We start from the raw sequence: 22,457 nt of genomic DNA, 5'->3' as shown, positions 1-22,457 counted from the left end.
AACGGAGGGGGAAGAAGTACATGTTCACATATTTAATTCCTTACACTCACCAAAGTTCATGAGAATAGAGATTTTAGAAGGGCGAGTCTTTTTTCCATTTTGTTCACCACCTCCAGCATCTCAAACAGTGCCTAGTGTTTAGTATGTGCTGAAGAAATAAACACAGGTCCAGTGACTGAATGAGTCTCTAAAACAGACCTTTAAAATGTGTGATAAATTCCATTTGCTTATCTATTCGTTTTGACCTCATGACCAGTTATTAAAATGATTTCACCAATATTAAAAAATCAAAAATTATGGAATATAGATATTTAAAAGTGATATGCCTTTGATTACAAATAGTCTTAAATGTTTGTTGTTAATTGCTGCAACACCCACTTTTAGAAATAATTTCTCAGGGGCGCCTGGGTAGCATAGTGCTTAAGTGTCTGCCTTAGGCTCAGGGCGTGATCCCGGTGTTCCGGGATCGAGTCCCACATCGGGCTCCTCCGCTGGGAGCCTGCTTCTTCTTCTCCCACTCCCCTGCTATGTTCCCTCTCTCGCTGGCTGTCTCTCTGTCGCATAAATAAATAAAAATCTTTAAAAAAAATAATTACTCAGACTAGTTTCAAAACAGCATGCCAGAAATAGAAACATGACAGATATTTTGTTTCAGGAAGAGATCCCACTGTGTCGTTTTAGGTTTTTCCAGCCTCTAGCTTTACCTAACCAGGACGAAAAGTTCCATTCCAGCAGCACTCACTCTGAGGACAGCACCCAGCCCTGAAGTGAGGCTTCTTAAGAGAGGAGATAGCACTCATTATTGGGTTAGTCCTTTCGGCTGCTCTGGGCAGGCCACTGCACAAGACAAGACTGCCAAAACATTCTAAATTTAGTTTCTCAAATGCTATTTGTTTAAACATGTCAATACCAATACGGCAGTGACATTTTTAGTCTCATACGCAGACGTGTGAACATACGATGGTTCATAAAACAACTCTGCCGCCACAGTGAATGACAAAGCTGCCATGCACAGCCGGACCTAGCCTGAGGGTAAGGAGGTGACCAATGATCCTGAAGACAGCCCAGAAGCAGCCTCACTGAAGCAGGTCCTCACGGAACTCAGCAACTGGAGAGCAGCAACTACGATAAAAGAGCCCCGCTGGCCTGTGCCCCACTGACTGGCACCCTCGCCCGATCGGGTAGACTTTGCTAAAATACGTGTACTCCCAACTGAAACAAGCGACAACGTATTACCTCTTTGCTGTCAGTCTCTGAAAATCCTAATTTTTCAGCATCTTCTAGGGCAGCTTCTTTTTTATCTGGTTCTTCCATGAACACAGGTTTGTCCTGGAGGATCCACTTTCTGTACACTGGAACTACCTTCCTTGTTACAGCGATGTCACAGGAAGGCAACAAAAACGCCTAAAATAAAAAGAGAAGACTTCCTTTAACTCCACACCTGCTCAGATCACTGTAACAGACGCATAACAGACATTTCTAATCACCACCACCAAGTTCAGACTTTCCTCTGAAACATACGGAGCCAGATATTTTTGTGCACACCAAACTTGCTGAAGAAAAAAGGCATTTTCAATTGGGCCAGAAAATGTCATGCAATTTACAAATAACTTCTGTATTCTGAATATTTTTTTCACAAAAATAGCCAACATGCACGCCTACACAGATACTTTAAGTGGCTACATAAACCATAACAGTTATACAACCCAATGAATTAGAAATTGAGTATAAGACAACAGACAGACTACTGCAGCCAGCTGCAGCCAACTGTCACACCTCCGCTAACTCCATGTGCAGGGATGTCGTGCTGGTGACGGAAGGATTATTTACACCACAGAAGTTGGCAAATGCTAATAACTGGAGCCGTTCTTTTTTCTTCCCCTTTGTCTTTCTCTTCCTTCCTTCTTTTTCGCCCCTCCCTTCCACCTTACCATCCCTTTCTGGGAGCCCACATTCACCAGCATACCAATGAGTCAAGACTGTACTCAGGTGTCTGTACTCACTGGTATGCTAGTGAATGCTGCTCGCAGAAAACACATGAAAGAGAGCCTCTGGCCAGCTGTAACACTGTGCACATTGATGTGAACTTTCTTTTTTCCGATTTCTCACATTTATTTGAGAGAGAGAGAGAGAGAGAGAGAGAGAGAGAGAGAGCATGTGCCCAGCAGGGGAAGGGCAGAGGATGAGGGAGAGAGCAAGCAGACTCCAGCACTGAGCACAGAGCCTGACATGGGGCTCAATACCAAGATGCTGAGAGCACTGCCTGAGCCAAAACCAAGAGTCAGACTTTAGCCGACTGAGCCACACAGCACCCCATGAACTTTTGAACATTACAGACTCTCTTTACACATATGCATGTAAGACTTCTGATTTAATGTAAGATTCCAAACATATAAACAAAACGGTAAAGGAGAAATGTATTTGCCTTTTGAGTATTAGCTCTAAGGAATATTTCTGACTGAGGGGTAAACACAAAGGAGAGGAACTCAATACTACAGAAGTGTTTTCATTCCATAGATGAAAAATTAAGCTGAGGCTCAGAACACATGAGATATTTTCCCAAGGTTACAAAGTAAGTTAGCGATGATTCTAGGTCTTGAAATCTCAAGATTCAGAGATTTCATACTGTCCTTAATGTTCACGCTACAGGATCCAATGACAGGCAGACTTTAGTGTAACAAGGATTCATGCAATATATACATTTCCATCGATGTCACATCAAATTCCAGAATAGAGGAGTCTGTGTTATAACAAGAAGGTAACATATCAATGTGACAAATATTCTGACTTGTAGCTCAAGAAAGATCAACAAAGACAAAGAAGAGTATGACAAACTACAATGGTGTCCCACTCTAATGTTGTTCCAAATTGTATTACAAATATTTTCACACATACAATAAAGTAGAAATACTTTAAAGTGAATACCATGTACTGCCGCCTAGATTCTACCATTAGCATTTGCTAGATTTGCTTACCACATACCTACCAACCCACCCCTATTTATCCTTCTTTCAACCCATTTTATTTTTGATGCATTGCAAAGAAATCTGCAAACATCAGTACATTTCACCCCTAAACATTTCAACATGCATATCACTTCCTTAGAGTTCAAAATTTCTTTACAAAATTACTTTACATAAAATTTATAAATCAGGAAATGCACAAATGTTAAGTGGACCATGTGATGAGTTTGGACAAATGTAGACAATGAGGTAATCCAAATCCAAAATCAAAGGTATATCATGTTATCCTCCTCCTAAGAAGCAAAGAGAAATGTTCTCTGTAGGAAAATAAGGTCACAGTAAAATCCAAATGATTTGTACAAACTGTCTGGTTAATATGATATGTAGCATATTCATTAAAAATCAGAAATATGAGAAAAGAAGTCAACATTAACAACACCACAATAAAAACCAGACAATACTTTAAAGACATAGGAGATCAGGATAAAGAAAGTTTCAAAAAGAAATGGAAATGGAATTGAAAAATAAAATAACCAAAATGAAAAACTCAGTGGGTATGGACTGACAACAGAATGGACATGGCTGAAAACAGGATGAAAAAACCAAAGGAAACACCCAGAGTGAAGCACGGTGAGACGAAAGGACGGCCTACTCAGAAAGGAAGGCAAGAGAGAGAACACAATGACAAGCTGCTCCTATACTTGGCTGCAGAGGCACAAGGAAAGAAGATTAGCAAAAGAGGGCAGAAATGATATTTGAGGAGAGAATGCCCGAGAATTTTGCCAAAATTGGTAAAAGATGTCAATCCACACACTCAAGAATCACAAACAAGCAGGGTAAATACAGAGTACCTTACAGTAAAAGTGCTGAAAACCAAGAACAATCAGAAAATCTTACAAGCTTCCAGAGGAAAAAAGAGACATTTCCTCCAAAGGAGCAACCACGTGACCTCACATGACTTCTCAAAGACAATGCAACAAATATTCAATGCGCAAAGAGAGAACAGCTGCCCGGGTAGAATTCAATATCCAGAAAAACTGCACTTCCAAACCAAAAGCAAAATAGAGAAATTTTCAGATACAGAAATGAGAAAAACTTTTACCAGGAGATCTGACCTAAGGGAAATACTAAAAGTTATTCTTTAGGCAGAAGGAAAATAATTCTGGATCAGAGATTTAGGAAGAGATAAAAGTGCAATAAACAGGTAATTATTTGGATAACTCTAATTGGATAAAATATATATATGCATATATATATAAAAGAGTAAAACTGGGTAAAATAATAAATATGAAAGAGATAATATATGTGTACACATATAAATAATATATTCATAATATGGAATTCAAATACAGATGGTCCTCAACTTAGGACAGTTCAACTCAGAAGTTTTCAACGTTATGACAGTGCGAAAGTCACGCATAGTCAGTAGAAACTGTACTTTGAATTTTGATCTTTTCCTGGGTTAGGGATATGTAGTACGACACTCTCTTGTGGCGCTGGGCGGTGGCAGTGGCTACAGCTCTCAGTCAGCCCTGGGATCGCAAGGATAAACACCTGATACACTTACTACCGTTTTGTACCCATATAACCATTCTCTTTTTCACTTCTAGTATGGTATCCAATAAATTACATGAGATATTTAACACTTTATTATAAGCAAGGCTTTGTGTTAGATGAGTTAGTTTACGTCCATCACCTCCTCTGTAAGCCTTCCTGTCTGTCTGCCAGGCTGCTCTCTGTTTATATCCTGCCTTACCCATCTCCTCTCTGCCAGGCTCTTATTTGCTTCTCTAGCTAGCCAGGCCAGCAGTCAAACAGACACACGTAGGAATACCTGGAATGATACTCTACAAACATCAACAGTGGTTGCTTAATGGCAGTATTTTGAGTGATTGGCTTGGGACTCTATTTGTCTAATGAACATTCACTTTTTAAAACATAAAGTTATTTTTTAAAACAAAACCAACACCAACAAAACAACACAATCGACAAATAACCTTTAGAGCAGTGCTTTGAACTTTTCAGACCCATAACCTAAGTAAGACATTTTACGGAAACATATATGCATTTGGATAATAAATGTTGTTTTAGAAGGTTTACAAAGCAATACTAATCCTTAGAACATGCAGGGTACTCTGAAATGTTTCGGTCCATCCTATTCTATTCTATTCCATTATTTTAAAACAATACTGGCCTTTTTTTAAAAGATTGTATTTATTCATCTGGGAGAGAGAGACAGAGCACAAGCAGGGGGAGAGAGAGAGGGAGAAGCAGACTCCTCGCTGAGCTGGGAGCCCAGTGTGGGGCTTGATCCCAGGACCTGGAGATCATGACCTGAGCCGAAGGCAGACGCTTACCCATCTGAGACACCCAAGCGCCCCAAAAGACTGGCTTTTGATACGTTGACTTCATGACCTACAAATGGTCACAACAGGTAAGAAAAACACTGGTAAGAAGACAAGTTTCCAGCGGAGTGACCCCGAGACCAGAACTGCCCCACCTGAAGCTTCTACCACTCACTGCTAGCCTGCCTGCTGGGGGCAGCAGTAAACTGAGGCTGCCCTGAGCACCACTGAACCTCGTCTCCCCTCACTTACCATCTGTTTCCACTGCCTGCATCCTACCGAACCATCCAGGCCAAGGACACTTGCACAGTTAGCCCCTGCCACGAGCCTCTCTGCGCTCGGGGCCCCTTGTCAGCATTTATTTAGACACCACACCCATGGACATCTGACCTTCTTCCATCATGCACTGTTCTCTGGTGCATACACACACATCTTACCTCCCTCACTGAGAACATGAGCTTCCTGAATGTACATTTTAAACTTTAATGGCCTTTAGGCCTAAATATTAAATAGTCTCTGAACACTTTAAAATTGAAAACGAAATCACTAGGAAACAAGTCACATTTTGCCATCCTGAAAAGAACAATACAGAGAAAGACAATTATCATATGGTTTCACTCATTTATGGAACATCAGAAGCAGGAAGATCGGTAGGAGAAGAAAGGGAAGAAGAAAGGGGGGGTAAACAGAAGGGGGAATGAACCATGAGAGACTATGGACTCTGGGAAACAAACGGAGGGCTTCAGAGGGGAGGGGAGTGGGGGAATGGGATAGACTGGTGATGGGTATTAAGGAGGGCACGTATTGCATGGTGCACTGGGTGTTATACGCAAGTAATGAGTCATGGAAATTTACATCAAAAACTAGGGATGTACTGAATGGTGACTAACATAATAGAATAAAAAAATATTATTAATTAAAAAAAAAAAAAGAACAGACAAAAAAATCCCGCCCCCCCCCCAAAAAGAACAATACATCGTTGACCACAAGAGGGCAATAGAATGCAAATGTTAAAACCCATGCCCCTTCAAGAATCTCTACTTCGTATTTTCACATGCACAAGCCTTACAGTTTAAATTTCACATACATGCTTTCAAATTAGATTTGATGAAGAATAATGAGAAGGTGTAAATAAAATGTTTTTTGGCTTCACGGCACAAAGATGTCTCAGAAGTTCGGTCATAAGTAGTCTGCAGTTACCTACTTGGCCCAAGCTACTTCAGAACTGAATTTAGATTGGAGTGAGGACTAAATGGCATGCAGAATTTAGAGCACCCTCTGCCAGCGGTGCAATGTCAATAATGGATGCAGACAAAACTTTCCATATAGTAAATTAACAGTTTACACAATAAAGGTAAAACCACATCAGTTTAGCATTATCTCGTGTGCAAAATTTACAAGCTTTGTCAATCATATCTAGTCTTATAGTAAGCACTGGCATCCAAGAGCTTAAAACATTGCTACAGATCAGGGCCTGCAAAGTATGGCCTGTCATCCAAATCCAGCCTGCCAAGTGACTTTCCTAAATAAAGTTCCCCGGGAACGCAGCCATGCTTCTTCGTCATGTGCTGTCCATGTCTCCTTTCTCACTACAAAGACAGAGCTAAATAGCTGTAACAGAGTCCGTGTGATAAACTAAGCCTGAAATACTATGATCTAGTCCTTTACTCTATAAAGAATATGACCTCTATCCTCAATTATATGACCGTGATCACTTGAACTCAAATTAAATGGTTAGAAGTACCTTCCATGGGTACAACAGAACGCAACAGGGCAACGTTAACGGACAGACTAGGGTAGATTTTTAAGTCCTGGACTATTATGATAAAACAATGTTTTGTCAGCATGACATATACAGTATAGGCTAGAAAGGGATGACACAGCAGGTGTGGGGCTCCAGGGAGCATGCTGCTAACCACGGCCAAAGGAAAAGGAGGGAGCAGGAGTGCGAAAGCCCCCTGCATGGCTTGTCCAGGGATGGCTCACTGGAGGAGCTGGAGACGAGAAGCATGGGAGGGCTGAAATTAATACACACACAAGGACACGAGCCCCGTTAAAGAAGTGGTCAAGTCATGAGGAGAAGCTGATGTTAGGGAAGAAAATAAGCTCAGCTCTGGCCTCATCATCATTAAGACACCACTAGAATGTCAGTCAACGTCACCAGGGGGCATTTTAAAAGGCAAGTGTGCAAACAAGAAGCAAGGTCCAGACAAAAAGCTTGAGTGAGAGTCTCACGCCACATGGCTGCTGGCTCCGAGCCCGAAGGAGGCAAGTGTGGACTTACAGCAGAAGAGGCTCAAGCCCAGAACTTGGTCAATTCTTGGAATCTGGGGTCAAAGAAAACAGAGGCCAGGAAATGAGACAGAGAAGACACAGTCAGGGAGTGAGAATATTACACTAATATTTTCTTAAGTCGAACCTTTGTATTCACTAAAATACAAAATACGTGAAAACCTCCAGATTGCTGTGGATTACACTGGGACTTTCATTGTTAGTTGATTTTTCCTTAATGACAGTCTCAGAAGTGAAAGGGTTCATCGCTATCTAGAAGTCTTGCCCCTCCTCGGAAAGCTCTTCATACTGCACATGCACCGGTCACGTGTGTGCACAGGGCTCCTCCCCTTCTCCCCACGGACCACAGGTCTCTGCCATTCAGGGGCCTCACCTTCAATGCGTGTGCCCAGACTCAACAGCTAGTCACCATCACATGCACACACCCACAAAAGAGCCAGGCTCTGTCTCCCAGGGCACCGGTACCAAGATGCAGGTGGCCCGTGGCTCCAGCCCACACCACAGGTCTGCTGTCTTCTCCGCTGTACCACGGGTTCTGTTTCCTCTGTCAGAGCTTCTCCACAGCAGCACGACTAACATTTGAGGCCTGATGTTCCCTGTCGTGGGCTAGTGCAGGCCCTGTCCTATGCCTGTAGAATAATCACTGGCTACTACCCACTAGAGGCCAGCAGCATTGCCCTCCCTCCAGTTGTGATGACCAAAAATGTCTCCGGACAATGCCCCTGGGGGGGCAGATCCAGCCCCGGTTGTAGCTCAGGGCTGCTAATCGTTGCCCGGCCTCTGGTCTCTCTTTGCCATCTTCTTCCGCACTTGCACCTGCTTTCTCGTTTGTACTTCCCCTCCCTTTTCACTCACCACAGTGGCCACCACCAGGGTGCTGTACCAGCGTCATCCCTTGCTTTCCCCTTATTCCCCTCCCCAGCCAACTTTTTCCTCTTACGTCATAAAAACCTCAATCACACGTTCATGCCATGCGTGTTTGCAGGGAAAGTACAACCATCTGCAGAGCCTCCACAGAGCTCCCTCTGGCCCTTGGGACAACACCGGCCTGGGGCTCCTCTTTGCCATGTTCATTGGTTGATGAGTATTCAGCAAGAGCTTTCTTCCCACCTACCTCTGGGTTTCAAGTTCCTTTCCGACACGTGAGGGTATTTTTGGAATGATTTGCTCAGATATAGAATTTCCCCTCCACATGTAGGAATTTTACAAAAACAAAATCTTAAAGAATCATACACAAAATCACAACACTCCGCATGAGAAATTAAAAGCAGGATTAGAGGGATCATTATTCAGTCCAGTAATGTAGCCCAACTCATCAGTAGTATTTCTTGCAGGACTATGCGCAAAAGAACAAGAACAAGTCTCTTCAATTTCATGAACTTATCACACATACACACACACACACACACACCTGCGTTACCAGATGTCACCTATCCGGGAGCTGAAGAAGCCACACCAATTCAAAGTCCCATCAGCCTGGGGTGTTCTGGATCCTCTCCACCCCCACCTCCACCCCGCATTTCTCTTTCACCGTGGTCACTGATATTTACGGCAGTAAGTGTAGAGAGGACTGGGAACACCCTCATTTGATGACTGGCCATTTTGGAAATCTCCTTTTGTGAAACACCTGTTTTTTCTAAAGAGTTGTCATTCCCCCTCCCCAACCCCCATCTGACCTGTAGGCATGCCTTACATATTCAGGGCACGAGGCCATTGTTAGACTCCTATCTTCTGCCACTCCAAGACCTGTCTTTCACTCTCTTGGTGGTATCTTGCAAAACTTATTTTAAAAATCTTTTTATTTTAATGTTATCTTTTGAGGAAGAAAGTTCATAATTTTTATGCAGCCCTATTTATTCGTTTCCTTTTTAGGAAATTCTTTTAATGTTTTGTTTATAAAATATTTGCCTACCCAAACGTTATAAGAAGATCTATTTTTTCTAAAGTTTTATTACTGACGTTTAAAAAAATGTAATAGTCTCACAAGGAAAACATGCAAACAAAGTAGTAAATACAATTCTTTTGGTTCAGTTAAGGGTGGAAAAAATGCAAGGTACACACAAGTTCTGCTAAGAGTCTTAAGTGTCCATCTTCATTAAAATACACAACTGCTGAACAACGAGTTTCCCTTCTACATCTACTCAGAGCGAGGTCAACAATTTACTGCAGATATTCTACATGGGGCGGTCATTTGTGGAAGCACACCAGAGTTCATTTTGAACCGAGGACTTACCAGGCACTTCACATGCACTCTCTCCTAAGCCACGCAGCTGTCAGAGAACAGAGTGCAGTGAGCCACGCCTGGCAGGCCAGGAGACGGTGCTCTGCAAGCAGCAGCGGTCGGTCCTGAGCCACGCTTGGCAGGCCAGGAGACGGTGCTCTGCAAGCAGTAGCGGTCGGTCCTGAGGCTGCACGCTCAGGGTCAGACAGGACACAGGAGGCTTTCACTAGGAATGTCATCTCATTTAATGATAAGGAAACAGGCTCTGGATCAAACACTGGGCAGCCTGGCTGCACATCCCTGCTGTGACCAGCCAGCACCCTGACGATGCTGACGATGGCCTCAACGGACACATCATGACTACTCAGGGCCTGACAGTGATGGTTATGAGGACGTGACCCACAGCCTCCTTGTAGTCAGCCATGGCCCTGACAGAAGCAGGAAGGACGTGGGCTCTGCACCGGGACCGCCTGGGCTGGGACTCTGGCTCCGTGGCCCATCCACGGTCTGCCATCGCCTCTCTGCACCTTGGTGTCTTCGCAAGGTTGTCGGGAGCGCAGAACACCGAGCACACGCACCGGCACACAATAATCGCGGGCTCCACGGATTACTTATCACCCTAGTAGTTACTCCACAAATACTGACTCCAGCACCAACCCCATCCTAGGTACAGCTCCCGGGGTTGGGAAGACACCAGTAAACAGAGCAGGCAAAGTGCCGGCTCTCTAAAAGTTTATATACAATTTGTGGTGAAAGTCAGACAGCAAATACACAAACATCCGTGGGGTGGCAGTAAGCGTGACAAAGACAAATAAGCGAGTTAAGGGTGAATAACAAGTGATGAAGCATTATTCCACACAGGGTAGCTGGCAGAGGACACTCTGATTCAGTGACATCTGAATGAAGATCTGAGGGGAGGAAAGGAGTCGTTCAGTCATGTGCAGGGACAAGAGTTCTGACCTGTTGGAAGAGAATGGGTGACAGCCCTGAGGCTAGAGGATGAGTGGGAAGGCAAAGGCAGCTCGAGCCCAGAGCACAAGCACTGACTAGGAGGGCTGCAGGGAGAGGTAGGATCGGGAAGTGGCAGATCACAGAGGGCCCTGCACGTCCTGACTACGGAGCTCGGAGCACTGGGAGCACAGCAGGGTCGTCACAGGATGTATGTTTCTCAGACCAGGCAGGTGACAGTGTGTAGGACAGACAACAGGGCCCAGAGGAAGAAGCAGGAGGCCCGGAGGCCCCTGGCTGAGAAGTAATGAACCAGGTTAGTATCTCACCCTGTTTTCACTGATGGGAAAAACGCTTCAGGGCTTTAGGTAAGTGGCCCAAGGTCCCACAGTTAGGAAGAGGCAGACAGGGATTCCTCTGCAGCAAGTACATGCACAAATGCCGCGGAGCAGAATGAAACTAAGAGAAGGCCCCTGTGGCTCAAAAACAGAGGAAGAGAACTGACCTTACGCTTGTGCTGGCAGGCTAGCTCTTCAGATCGTGGGAAGGATTCTGGTCCCTGCTTCAATCGGTACAGTCTGGCTTGTCTGTCCCCCCACAGCCCTGCTGAACTGCTCAAGGTTGCTTGATCTAATCGCATTCCATCACCCTGGTTCAGTCCTTAAACCACAGCACCCAACCCCCACAGCCTACTCGTCCACGAGTGCTGACATCCCCACTCCCCTCTCGTCCATGAAACTTACCATTCTCCTTACCCTTCCGGTACTATTCTAAGAGCCTGGCTGCATCCTGAGACACATTTCCACTATTCTGCTGTCTGCCATTCCATGGATTTCTGCATAGCAGCTAAATATAACAGGCCCCAAATAAATCATCCTTTTGCTTCTTCTAAGAAATAACTTCCTATTGAGACCACTGACACTAACCTCCTCAATCTTACCACCAACAATGAGCACCAAGATATCCATAAGCTAATCAACTAATGGCGAGGTGGAGGAAGTGTTTGGACAAAGAATCTGTTAACCTTGATACTGAGAAGGGTCAGCTAGCCAGTCTGTGTGTAGTGAAATAAACAAACCACCATTTCCAGAAACAACACAGATATTGTTGTTTCTTGATGGGTCCTGCAAATAATGTGGTATTGGACAACTCTTTCTTACAACAGACTTCCATTTAAAAATCCTCAAAGAAGGATGGAGATAGAAATTCATCGTTAGGAAAAATTGCAGCAGTAATAGCTGTAAGAAAGAATCATCAATAGTACTGAGATTAATGGGTGAAAATCAATGAGAAACAGAATACCTGCATAGTCTCAATATATCCCCCCAGCACGTACTTCTAATTACAAAAGAGAAAACAGTAACTTCACAGTGGAGAAACCTGGCCAGCACCTTAAACCAAGTGATCCAAGTGAAAATCACCTGTAAAAAGGAGTCGCCTCATCATCACAGACTTCCCGATAAGCTGTGCTGTGACGGCTTCAACAGCCTGGCTGTCGTACTCTTGCCAACAACACGCAACGTCAATATAACCATGAAAAAAACCCCAGACCAACCCCAATTGGCAGACACGGTACAAATAACCAGTCACTATTCTTCAGAAGTGTCAAGTTCATGAAGGACATAGACAGACTGAGGAACTGTCCCAGATTAGAGAAGACTTAAGGAGACCGTGAACAGCCACATGGTATCCTAGACCAGGAAAGGGATGGTAAGTGGGACACCTGTGGAAATTTGAGTAACATCTGTAGATCAGTTAATAGCACTGTATCCATGTTAAGTTCCTGGTTTCAATTCGTACTATGTTTATGAAAGTTTCAACATTTTAGGGGAGCGAGGTGAAGAGTATGCAAGGCTTCTGTCAACTATTCTTCCAACTTTTGATACATATTGAGAATCAAAAAGAAATTCGCAGACTGATTGTTCCATAACCGTGGTAACAACACCCGTAACACCCACCAGAACCGCTCTCCAGCCAGCCTCTCTGGAGCCAATCTGTGGCCGCAGACCCACCGGACACAGACGGACACTGACCTATCTCCCTGCTGCTCGTATCTGGTGCAGAAGCATCCAGTACATGTTTAACACCAGCAAACTGAAAGTCCGTCCTCGTTTTAAAGGTATCACTTCCAAACCTGTCAGAGCGCTCCTCTCTTTGTTGTCTTTCTGCTTTAAATCTCAGCAATGCAGGATTACAATGAAAGACTTACTTTTAAATGAAGGCATGAGCAGAGGCAGTGTCATTTCAAGGTAACACAGGAAACCATGAAACATAAATGAAAGCTTCCTAAACTATCATTATTCATTTTCACTTGTCACCTTTGAAAAATGGCACCTTTCCTCTCTGTAAAAGACTTTTTCTCCTGCCGAGGTCTGAAACCAGTGGTGTCCTTGCAGAGCGAGGGGCTGCTACACGGCAGGGACAGAGCAGCGCTAAGCAGGACCGTGTCTTGGTAACAATGAGGAGGGTACTCTGCACTTGCTCGGCAAAGCCCCACAACACTTTCTCAAAGGCCACACGAGCCATGTCTCAGACCTGGCCCTCGAAGCCCTGGATTCGACAATCAAAAGGACTGGACCATTTCCCCCAAAGCTCAGACAGTCTATTTATACCTGACTAAGCCAAACAGACCACTCTACACAGGTGACTCCAGATACCCAAATTTAATTACCAAAATTTGGTTCATTAGAAAGATCTAAGTGCTAAACTTTGAAGTTGAAATCTGTCTGATGGAAATCCCTCAAAACTGCAGGACACTGTTTGCTGCAGTATCGATTAGGACGGTATTGTGACGTCCTGGGGTGTCTCCCTTATGGAGACTGGGGGGCAAGCTGCTCCTCCCAGAGAGGCTCTGGATGACTTCCCTCTGGTCCTTTACTTACATGAGCCACATTGTCTTACTTAATTGATGTGTTCCCAACAATATTCTTTTAGGGTTTTTTTTTTCTTCACTTTATAAAAGCTTATCATGCTGTATGTCATCTTCTGGGACTTACTTTTTTTTTTTAATTAAGGTAAAATTCACATAACAAAAAATTAGCCTTTTTATAAAGTGTACAGTTCAGTGGTACTTAGTGTACTCACAACACCTTCCTGGAAGACTCAATTCTGCCACGAAGTTACGTAGCTAAGATTCGTCCATACTGCTGCACATCCCTACTGTTCGTCCATTTTCACTTGCATGACGTTCTTGCAACTCTAGCCCGGAACAGACACCTAAGAGTCTCTCAAGGACAAAATCTGCAGTGGAAGTGCATAGATTGGGCAACGCCCCGATTTTCAAGCTGTTCACCAGATGGCTGTACCCATTTACCTTCTCACCAGCAGTGCAGGCAAGAGCCTGCTGGAGCCACTGCCTCTCCACTGTCAACAACTTACTTTTGGCCACGCGGAGAGTGGCAGACGGATCATGCGGCCCAGATGCCCATCTCCCTAATGGGCGAATGAAGCCGACAGTGGCTGCCTATGATTACTGGCCAGACTTGTGTTCTCTTTATGACGATACCGTCGTGTTTCTGGCCCATTTAGTGAATTGTCTGCAATTTTCATATCAACCGGAAGAACTCTTGACACCGTCTTTTGTTCATTACATATGTTGCAAATATCACCTCTCACTTGCAACTTGCTTTTTGCACTTTTAAAAATATACCTTTTGATATACAGAAGTTCTTTATCTTAATAAAGTCAAATCTGCTTTCTTTCCTTTTATAGTGAACACTTTGGGGGTATTAAATCTTCCTACTGCAGGACCAGAGACACAGTCAACTCTATTTTCCATTAAACTTTGTCTCACTTGATCCATCTCAAGTGGGTGTCTGTGTATTACTTGAGGTAGGATCTAACTTTGTTGTTCTTCCCACAAGGAGAGCCATTTATCAAATCAGCCCTTTCGTTTCCCCAGTGGTGAGTCATGATGCCTCTGTGAGGTCACACTGCCTGCCTCAGTTACAACCCACTGTGTGCTGCAAGCTAGCTCACAGAGGTGTTTGAAGAGCTGAGGACTCAGGAGAGCACGCTTCTATCTCAGGATTACTGGACCATATCAACAGAGCCTATAGCAGAGAGTCCAAAAAGAAAAAAAATCTATGTTCAAAAACCTCCCGAGAATGGAGACTGACATCCAATTATTCTGGTGAGTCCTTTGAATAAGACCTTACTTCTCAAAACTAAAGCCAGGCGTGCAGCTGCCCTCACAAAGCCACCCATGAACTGAGAAGATGCCTGCTAGCGAGGAGAAAACACTATCAATCGTTCATTTCTTGTCCGACCTGTCTTACACAGGAGTAGACAAGAAATAGGTGAGTACATGGACTCCACTCTCTACCCTCCACCAGTGGAAGCTGTAGGATGTCAAGGAAGCTGTTAATAAACCTCTCAGAACAGCAGGTTTCTCACAAGTGAAGTGGAAAAAGGTGAGTACCCACCCACTTGATAAAACTATCATAGTAAGAATTAATTTTGGTAAAGTAAGCCAAGTGCTTCGCACAACGCCCTCCACATATAAGCAACATGTGTTAGTGTGAAAACACTGCAACGGACACACACTAGTAATGAATACACGTTACTATTCCACCATACTGTGTTTCCTCTTACTTGACACTCTCACCACCACTAATTCACTTCTCACTTAAAAAGTTTTTACTGGGGGGCGCCTGGGTGGCACAGCGGTTAAAGTGTCTGCCTTCGGCTCAGGGCGTGATCCCGGCATTACGGGATCAAGCCCCACATCAGGCTCTTCCGCTATGAGCCTGCTTCTTCCTCTCCCACTCCCCCTGCTTGTGTTCCCTCTCTCGCTGGCTGTCTCTATCTCTGTCAAATAAATAAATAAAATCTTTAAAAAAAAAAAAAAGTTTTTACTGGGTGCCTACTACTTACCAGGCACAACTAGCTAGAAACGAGGCACAGATCAGACAGTAAGACCAAGGCCCTGTGGGAGAAAAGTCATCCAGTGGATCGGCAGTGGGCCCTACAGACAGAACGGTTGGAGAAGACCACAGGAAGAGGGGAGAGCAGAGCACTCGCCCTAAATGATGGGAGGTCTAAGCCATGCTGGAAACGGCAGGGGAGCACATTCACCAGAGTCCCAGCAGGTACAAAGACTCCAAGCAGCAATACACACTTGGCTTGTTCAAGAACCAGGAAGAGAGCCATGTGGCTAGGGTGGAGCAGGTGGAAAGTTCTCCAAGATAAAAGTCTGTCCCATTCACCAGGCAAGAAAGCTGGCGGCAGAGAAGATCCTGACCCAGTACTTTTGAAAAGGGAACACTGAAATGTCAGAGTGCAAGCCGCCGGAGTGCAGGAAGGGGAGTGAGAGCAAAAGGAGATGGGGCTGAGAGATGATCAGGACTCTCGAGTTGGCTCCACGGATGATGAGGAACTACTGGAAGCCTCTGCAGAAATGATTTACATATTTCCCTGGATGTGTATACTTTTAAAGACTTTTCAGCAAGTCCTATGAGCTCTACCTTAAAAAATCCTTGTATAACTGCTTTTCACTCCTTCTATTACTGCTCCCCCAAGCTACCAGCTTTTAGGATTTTTGTCTGGTTAGGCAAAAACTGGTTTATTGGTTTCCTGTAGGTCTATTGAATGAAAGTGTGATTTCGATGCCAAAGGCTGGTCTATAGAGACAAGAACGAGGAAAAAAGGTCACTGGAGCAGCCCCCAAATTTAAATGCTAAGCAGAAGACAGTGAATGGTCAGTAAAGTAGGAGGGTTGGGCACGCAAGAGGTGAAGCACAGAACATTGTTAGGTAAGAAATGACTGACAGCATCAGCTCCTAAAGGAAGGTGGACTGGAGGGCGAAGGGGAAGAGCCCATGGGAGGTATAGAACAAGGCAGCAAGCCAGATCCTCAGCAAACTGGGAGTTTTACTTGGAACCATGAACTATTTAGGAATGTGTTTTCAAACTGATTAACACATTGCCATGTGCAGGCCTCTGTATTTCCATGTTAAAAAGGATAGTGAAAATCATAATTTAAAAATTGTTTACTATTGTTTGTTTTCTTTTTAATTATTAGGAGAGCTAAGTTTTAATCTTTTATTACTATTTTTGCTTTATGTATTTTGAGAAATGTTTTTAGAAACTTACAAGTTTAATTGTTCCATCTATTTCTACTCTTCATAAATTCTTGTGAAATGAGCCTTTTATTACTATGTGGTTGTTCTCCATATCCCTAAGAATGTTTTTCTGTCTTGAAACTTTTAAAACAGGGTTTTAATAAAGCAATACCAATCCCCTCATCCCCCTGGTGAGTAGGTAGGAAAATTCTTCTGTCTATTCATCCATCCATCCCTCTCCTATCTATCCATCCACCCATCTCTCCAGCCAGCCAGCCATCTATCCTTCTATCCATCCATCCATCCATCCAACCATCCATCCATCCATCCCTGTATCTATCCATCCATCCATCTTTCTACCCATCCATCCACCATCCATCATCTCTATCCATCCATCCATCTTTCTATCCATCTATCTATCCATCCATCTCTTTGTATCTATCCATCCACCCATCTTTCTATCCATCTATCCACCCATCCACCCAACTTTCTATCCATCCATCTACCCAACACCCATCCATCCATCTCTCCAAACACCCATCCATCCATCTTTCTATCCATCCATCCTTCTATCCATCCATCCCCTTCTCTAACCACCCATCCACCCACCACCCATCCATCTTTCTATCCATCTACCCATCCACCCACCATCCACCCACCCATCCATCCATCTTTCCATCCATCTATCCATCCATCTTTCTATCCATCCACCCATCCATCCATCCACCCACCCACCCATCCATCCATCCACCTGCGCACCATCCATCTATCTAAATAAAATTAAACAGAATAGAATGCCTCTGGATGAAAACCTTACAATTCAGTGTTCTAGTGAGGCTGGGTATGGTTTTGTGAAGTACATATGTAGACCTATATGTACATAGTTCTGAGACACGTACATGTATATGTGTACCGCATCTTAAGGTAAAATATTTCTTCCTGTAAGTCACATAAAAATGTCTTCATCATCACTGTTTTAGATACCTGTCATAAAGAGCAGATAGCTGGACTCTATTTTTTAATCACACACTAACAATCTCTGACCAGTTACTGTTAGTCTGCTTGAGCTTATTTCCAAAGTCTAGTCTGTGACTCCTCTTTGTCCTGCTTTCCAGTCCCTTCCTTCTCTCCTTGCTGTGTGTCCCTAAAACTTACTCACCCACATATTATTTAGCTTATAAAATCTACTTCTAATGTTTCATGGCTGTCTTAATATACAATTTTTTTATTTTTTATTTTTTAATACATAATTTTAAAACGTGGTTGATAGCTTCAATTCTGACAGCCTCTCTTCTGACATGCATCCAGTATTTGGGTTCTACTTTTTTAATATAAAAAAATCAGTTCTTATCATTATTTGTTTTTAGAGCCAATGCTTACTTTGAACCACCCAATTTTTTCCCTAGTACTCCTTCTTGTATCTGAAAACCTCCTTCGGAAATCACTTTTCTTTCTCCTGAAATATGTTTGTAGGGTGGCAAACTCTCTGAGGAAAGTACCTCTGTCATCCTGCTCTTGAATGGCAACTGAATCTGACGAACAAATGCAGATCGCCAGTTACTTTTTCTCCCACTTGGAGAGAAATGTGGAGAATTGTGAATTTTTCCCTGGTTGCTTTTAGCATCATCTCTTTTTCTTTTGTACACTATTTGACTAAAATCCACCAAAGTGTAGATTTATTTCATTAACCCTGTTTGGGATCTTACGTTAGTCCTATACCTGAGGACTTCTGGTATTTGCCACTTCTAGAAAATTCTCAGCTATTGCCATTATCTCTTTGGAGTATTTCTTTTTCCTCATTCTTTCTATTCTCTTTGAGAGCCCTGCCCAGAAATGGGTTGACATTCTCATTCTTCATGCTACATAACGTGTTTTCATACCTACCACGTTTATCTCTGTGGGCTATCTTTTGGGAAAATTTTCTCAGATCCACACTTCTGTTTACTAATTTTTCAGCTATATCTAATTTGCTGTTTTATCCATCCAGTGGTTTCTAGAACTTGTGTTTGGCCTTTTTTCAAAGCTACTTGGTTCTTTTTAGAATAGTCTTCTGTTTCTTACTGACACTTTACGTTCCGCCTCCTTTGGCATGCATGGACAGGCAGTATAAAGCCTAACCCTCCCAGAAGCACCTACAGGGCCCACCTGTGCCTCCAGCCTCTTGTCCACACACCTTCACTGGTGCAGACAGTGCACTGTCAGACCACTTCTTGGAGCTAAAACCGCAGCAGTCCTCCTGAGATGGGCACGTTCATTGAAAAAGCCTGCACTGTGAAGTCAGCTACATTCAAGTCAAAGCTGTGTCCCGAGCTCTGTCCGTAATTGGAACTTAAATCAAGTTTGTTGCTTGTTTCCTCCGTCTTCACCTTATAAGACTGGGGAGAGCTATGTGACATACATATTTTACAGGCTGCAAATGTACAAAGAGTGCACAGCTGGCCTGGCGCCTGGCTCCAGCCACGCCTCGGTGACGATACAGCAGTGGCGGTATCTTCACCACCTCCGTCAGCGTCAGGTTCAGCACTGCGTGTGGCAAAGTTCTACCTCGCCCAGTCTATGCTTGCCTTACTTTTGAGGGTTCAGGCTCCATGAAAAAGAGTAGTGCCCACTCACCTTTACTTGATATCAAGCAAAATAAGTTGGCTTAAAAGAACAGAAACAGAGCTTGTATATGCAGCGGTCTACACTCCGCATCTTACTGAGCACTAGGGCTACCGTCATAATGCAGTGTGCCTCTGACTTGTCCATATAAATTAAGAAGGTAATAGAATTGTATGGAATAAAAATACCTGCAGGTATTTTTAACTAACTTCTAGGTATTCCTGGCTTTTAAACACTTATTTGATTGACTGGCAAAAGAGCTGGAGGTCAAATCTCTGCTAGCCATTGATGTAACCCAACCAAACTATATTATCACGGAATATCCTGTTAGCTTCTCAGTTCCAGCTGTTTGATAAAGCTGAAAATACAAGCATATTTCTCTGGTAAACTGTAACTAGGACAAGATCGCATTTGACTAGAGATTTATTAACCTTCACATGTTTGTTTTTCTTTTCAAATGTGTCTTCTAATCGATTTGGGTGCTGAACTGAAAGTGACCAACACTGAGTACTGTCCCCAATCCACAACCACCTTTGTCTCTGTGACTGTGTCTACAAAAACAAGGGTGCCTGCGCACGGGGCTCACCTCCTCTCACACTCTAGTGTTTTACACATATGGTTTCCGGCTAACGTGTTGCTCTGCTTAACAGTGGAAAAAATTATTATTTTTTGGAGAGAACCAGAGAAAGGACAATTGTAGAGAATCCTTTTAATTCACTTTCAGTCACAGCAGTCTCACTAAGGTCAGGACGAGTCACTACCTCATTTAATTGTAGCACGTGAACGTCAAGTACACACCCAGTCCTCTCAGGCGAGCCGGAGCGTACCGGGCTCGGGAGCCATGCTGCCCATTCATGAGATAATTAGATGTGGTCTCCTCAGGGCTCAGGAAGTCCTGCTGCACAAAAGAATGCTAACAGGCCAGAAAGGAAAAGAATGAGGAATTGAGCTCTTCGAGCCAAGGCTGAAACAAAGGAGTCCTGACAAGAGAAGTGTGACTAGCCAAAGGCCATCACCACAGAACCCCTGAGAAGCTCAGGCAGTCCAGAGTCGGTGGTGCCACAAAGACAGACGGAACAGAAGTCTAGAAGAGATCACTGGTTAATCATTACCAGCCAATTTTATTTATACAGGAGTCGTAATTACAATCAGTAAGAAAATTAAGCAAAGACGTTCATCCTCTTGTGTGTGATTTAATATGCAAACAAATCAAGTGTGAGTCACGCCAAAGTAGGTATGTAATCTTACTTCCACTCCTCTGGTGGGTGTGCAAGTTCATACTTCTCCCTCACATTGGAGACACCCATATCCAAATGGAGCCAGTGAACCTCCTCTGACCGCAGGTGACTGAGGCGAAATCCATAGCAGGCCACGTGCTTTACTTTGTGACTGTCCACTATCTTCTGAATGCTCCCCTAAAACATACCCCCCACAAAAATGACTGTTATAAACAAACAGAAAAAAACAACTGTATGCTAAAAATTAATGCAATGTGCATTTCTTTTAGTTAGTTAGCAGAAATCTTTGGTAAAAAGAGTATCAAGTTAAATAAATTACTTCATTTTTCTCAGGAATCTTTTTTCTCAAATAGTATTTTTATGAACAAGGAAGAGTTCTGAATAAAACACAAGAGGCTCTTCCCTTTTCATTAGTGATAACCGAGGCACGGAAACGTAACATGCATTTCTGCAGCTCTACCTCTGCGGCACCCCCAAAACCTGACCAAGAATTCCGGCCGCCCCCTGGAGGTCACGTGCTGAGAACTAGACCTAAGGAGGGGGTCCCACTTTCTGAACCCAGGACAGCATACTGGTTTAGACCAGGCTACAACTTCATGTCATTTCTTAAGAAACACAGTTAGAAACATACAATGAAGGCCACGCTTCTGATAGTATCGATGATGTAGGAGAAGTTACTGGAAGCTAGGCCTACCCAATCTACTATGAGCTCTCTGTCGCTTACAATGCAGCAATCTAAAATAGTCCCCAAACCTAATGCTCCTGACACACGTGCCCATGAGTTCAGAGTTGAAGGTGGCAGGGAAGGCTGCCTCGCAAAGATGAAGCTTATCCTGGGACGAGGGCAAGGAAGCCGTAACCCCGAGTCTTGACCTGTGCTCTCACGGTTGTGGAGGTCTCGTGCGTACAGGGATGTAAATGGGCAGCACATATGGAAGACTCACATGGGAATACAGCAGAGACCATCCGCTCCCTTACGTGAAGGTGTGCTCATGATAACCACTGCACTCTTCTCAACACTTCAGGCCATTCATAATTTTTAATGAGGCTGCTATTAACATGCAAATGACTGCTAAAGAAAATCACTGTTTTTTTAAATTAGCAATTAACTGAAAGCATATTACTTGTAATATAAGGCACATCTTAAAAAGTTCCTACGTATACTAAATATGTCTATATTAGGGCATGATGCTGTTGATAATAAGAATGTTCCTATCCCTACTCATGAGAAAAGATAAGTAACGTATCCTATATATGCAGAACCTGTCAAGGACCCAGTGTGTCCACACTAAAGGCATCATCACCTGCCCGTGGTCAGCCTCCCCTTCAGACTACTGGATCCCAGGAGAAGGTTGTGTATCAAGCACGGGAGAGTGACATCATCGGGGAGAAAGCACGGACAAAGGACAGGCTGGAGGAGTCAAAGGCAGATGAGCTCTCTGTGGGACAGGAAGGATGTGTGCAGCCTACAGATGTCTGGGTGAAACTGAAGTAAGCATAAATGTCCTTCCTGGCTTTTGATTCAAGGCCCAGAATTTCTGTCAGGCCACCACGAAAGACGCTGCAGGTTGTGTCTACCCAAGGGCACCCAGCCACGGGGCAGCGGGAGCCGAAACCCAGCCCGCCCCCTAGTCTTCACCTCTTGTGCTCTGGGGCAGGGGATCTGCCTAGGGGGAAGAGACAGCCATTTCGAGTAATTCTTTCAGCGGCAACTTCTGCAGCTTCTCCTTGCCAACAACACAAATCCCTGAGCTGCACAGGACAGGCACTGGCGCCGCTTTCGAATT

At 43.9% G+C, this 22,457-nt stretch overlaps 1 protein-coding gene across 6 annotated transcripts in view; it reads right to left on the bottom strand.

Moving 5' to 3' along the window:
- Positions 1 to 22,457, bottom strand: part of LOC125281413 (focal adhesion kinase 1-like) — a 96,016-nt gene that overhangs the window by 5,285 nt on the left and 68,274 nt on the right. For 5 of the 6 annotated variants that reach the window (XM_057312729.1, XM_057312727.1, XM_057312725.1 and 2 more), the window contains one exon: positions 1,237 to 1,404. In XM_057312729.1, the coding sequence (XP_057168712.1) occupies positions 1,237 to 1,404 (168 nt within the window). Of the gene's footprint in view, positions 1 to 1,236; positions 1,405 to 20,359; positions 20,848 to 22,457 lie in introns of those variants that run through there. The other variant, XM_057312730.1, reaches the window with a different exon arrangement.

This window comes from Ursus arctos, unplaced genomic scaffold (assembly GCF_023065955.2).
Source record: "Ursus arctos isolate Adak ecotype North America unplaced genomic scaffold, UrsArc2.0 scaffold_16, whole genome shotgun sequence".
Lineage (NCBI taxonomy): Eukaryota > Metazoa > Chordata > Mammalia > Carnivora > Ursidae > Ursus > Ursus arctos.
Note: the sequence above shows the minus strand (reverse complement) of the source record. Positions and strands in the feature narration are given on the sequence as shown.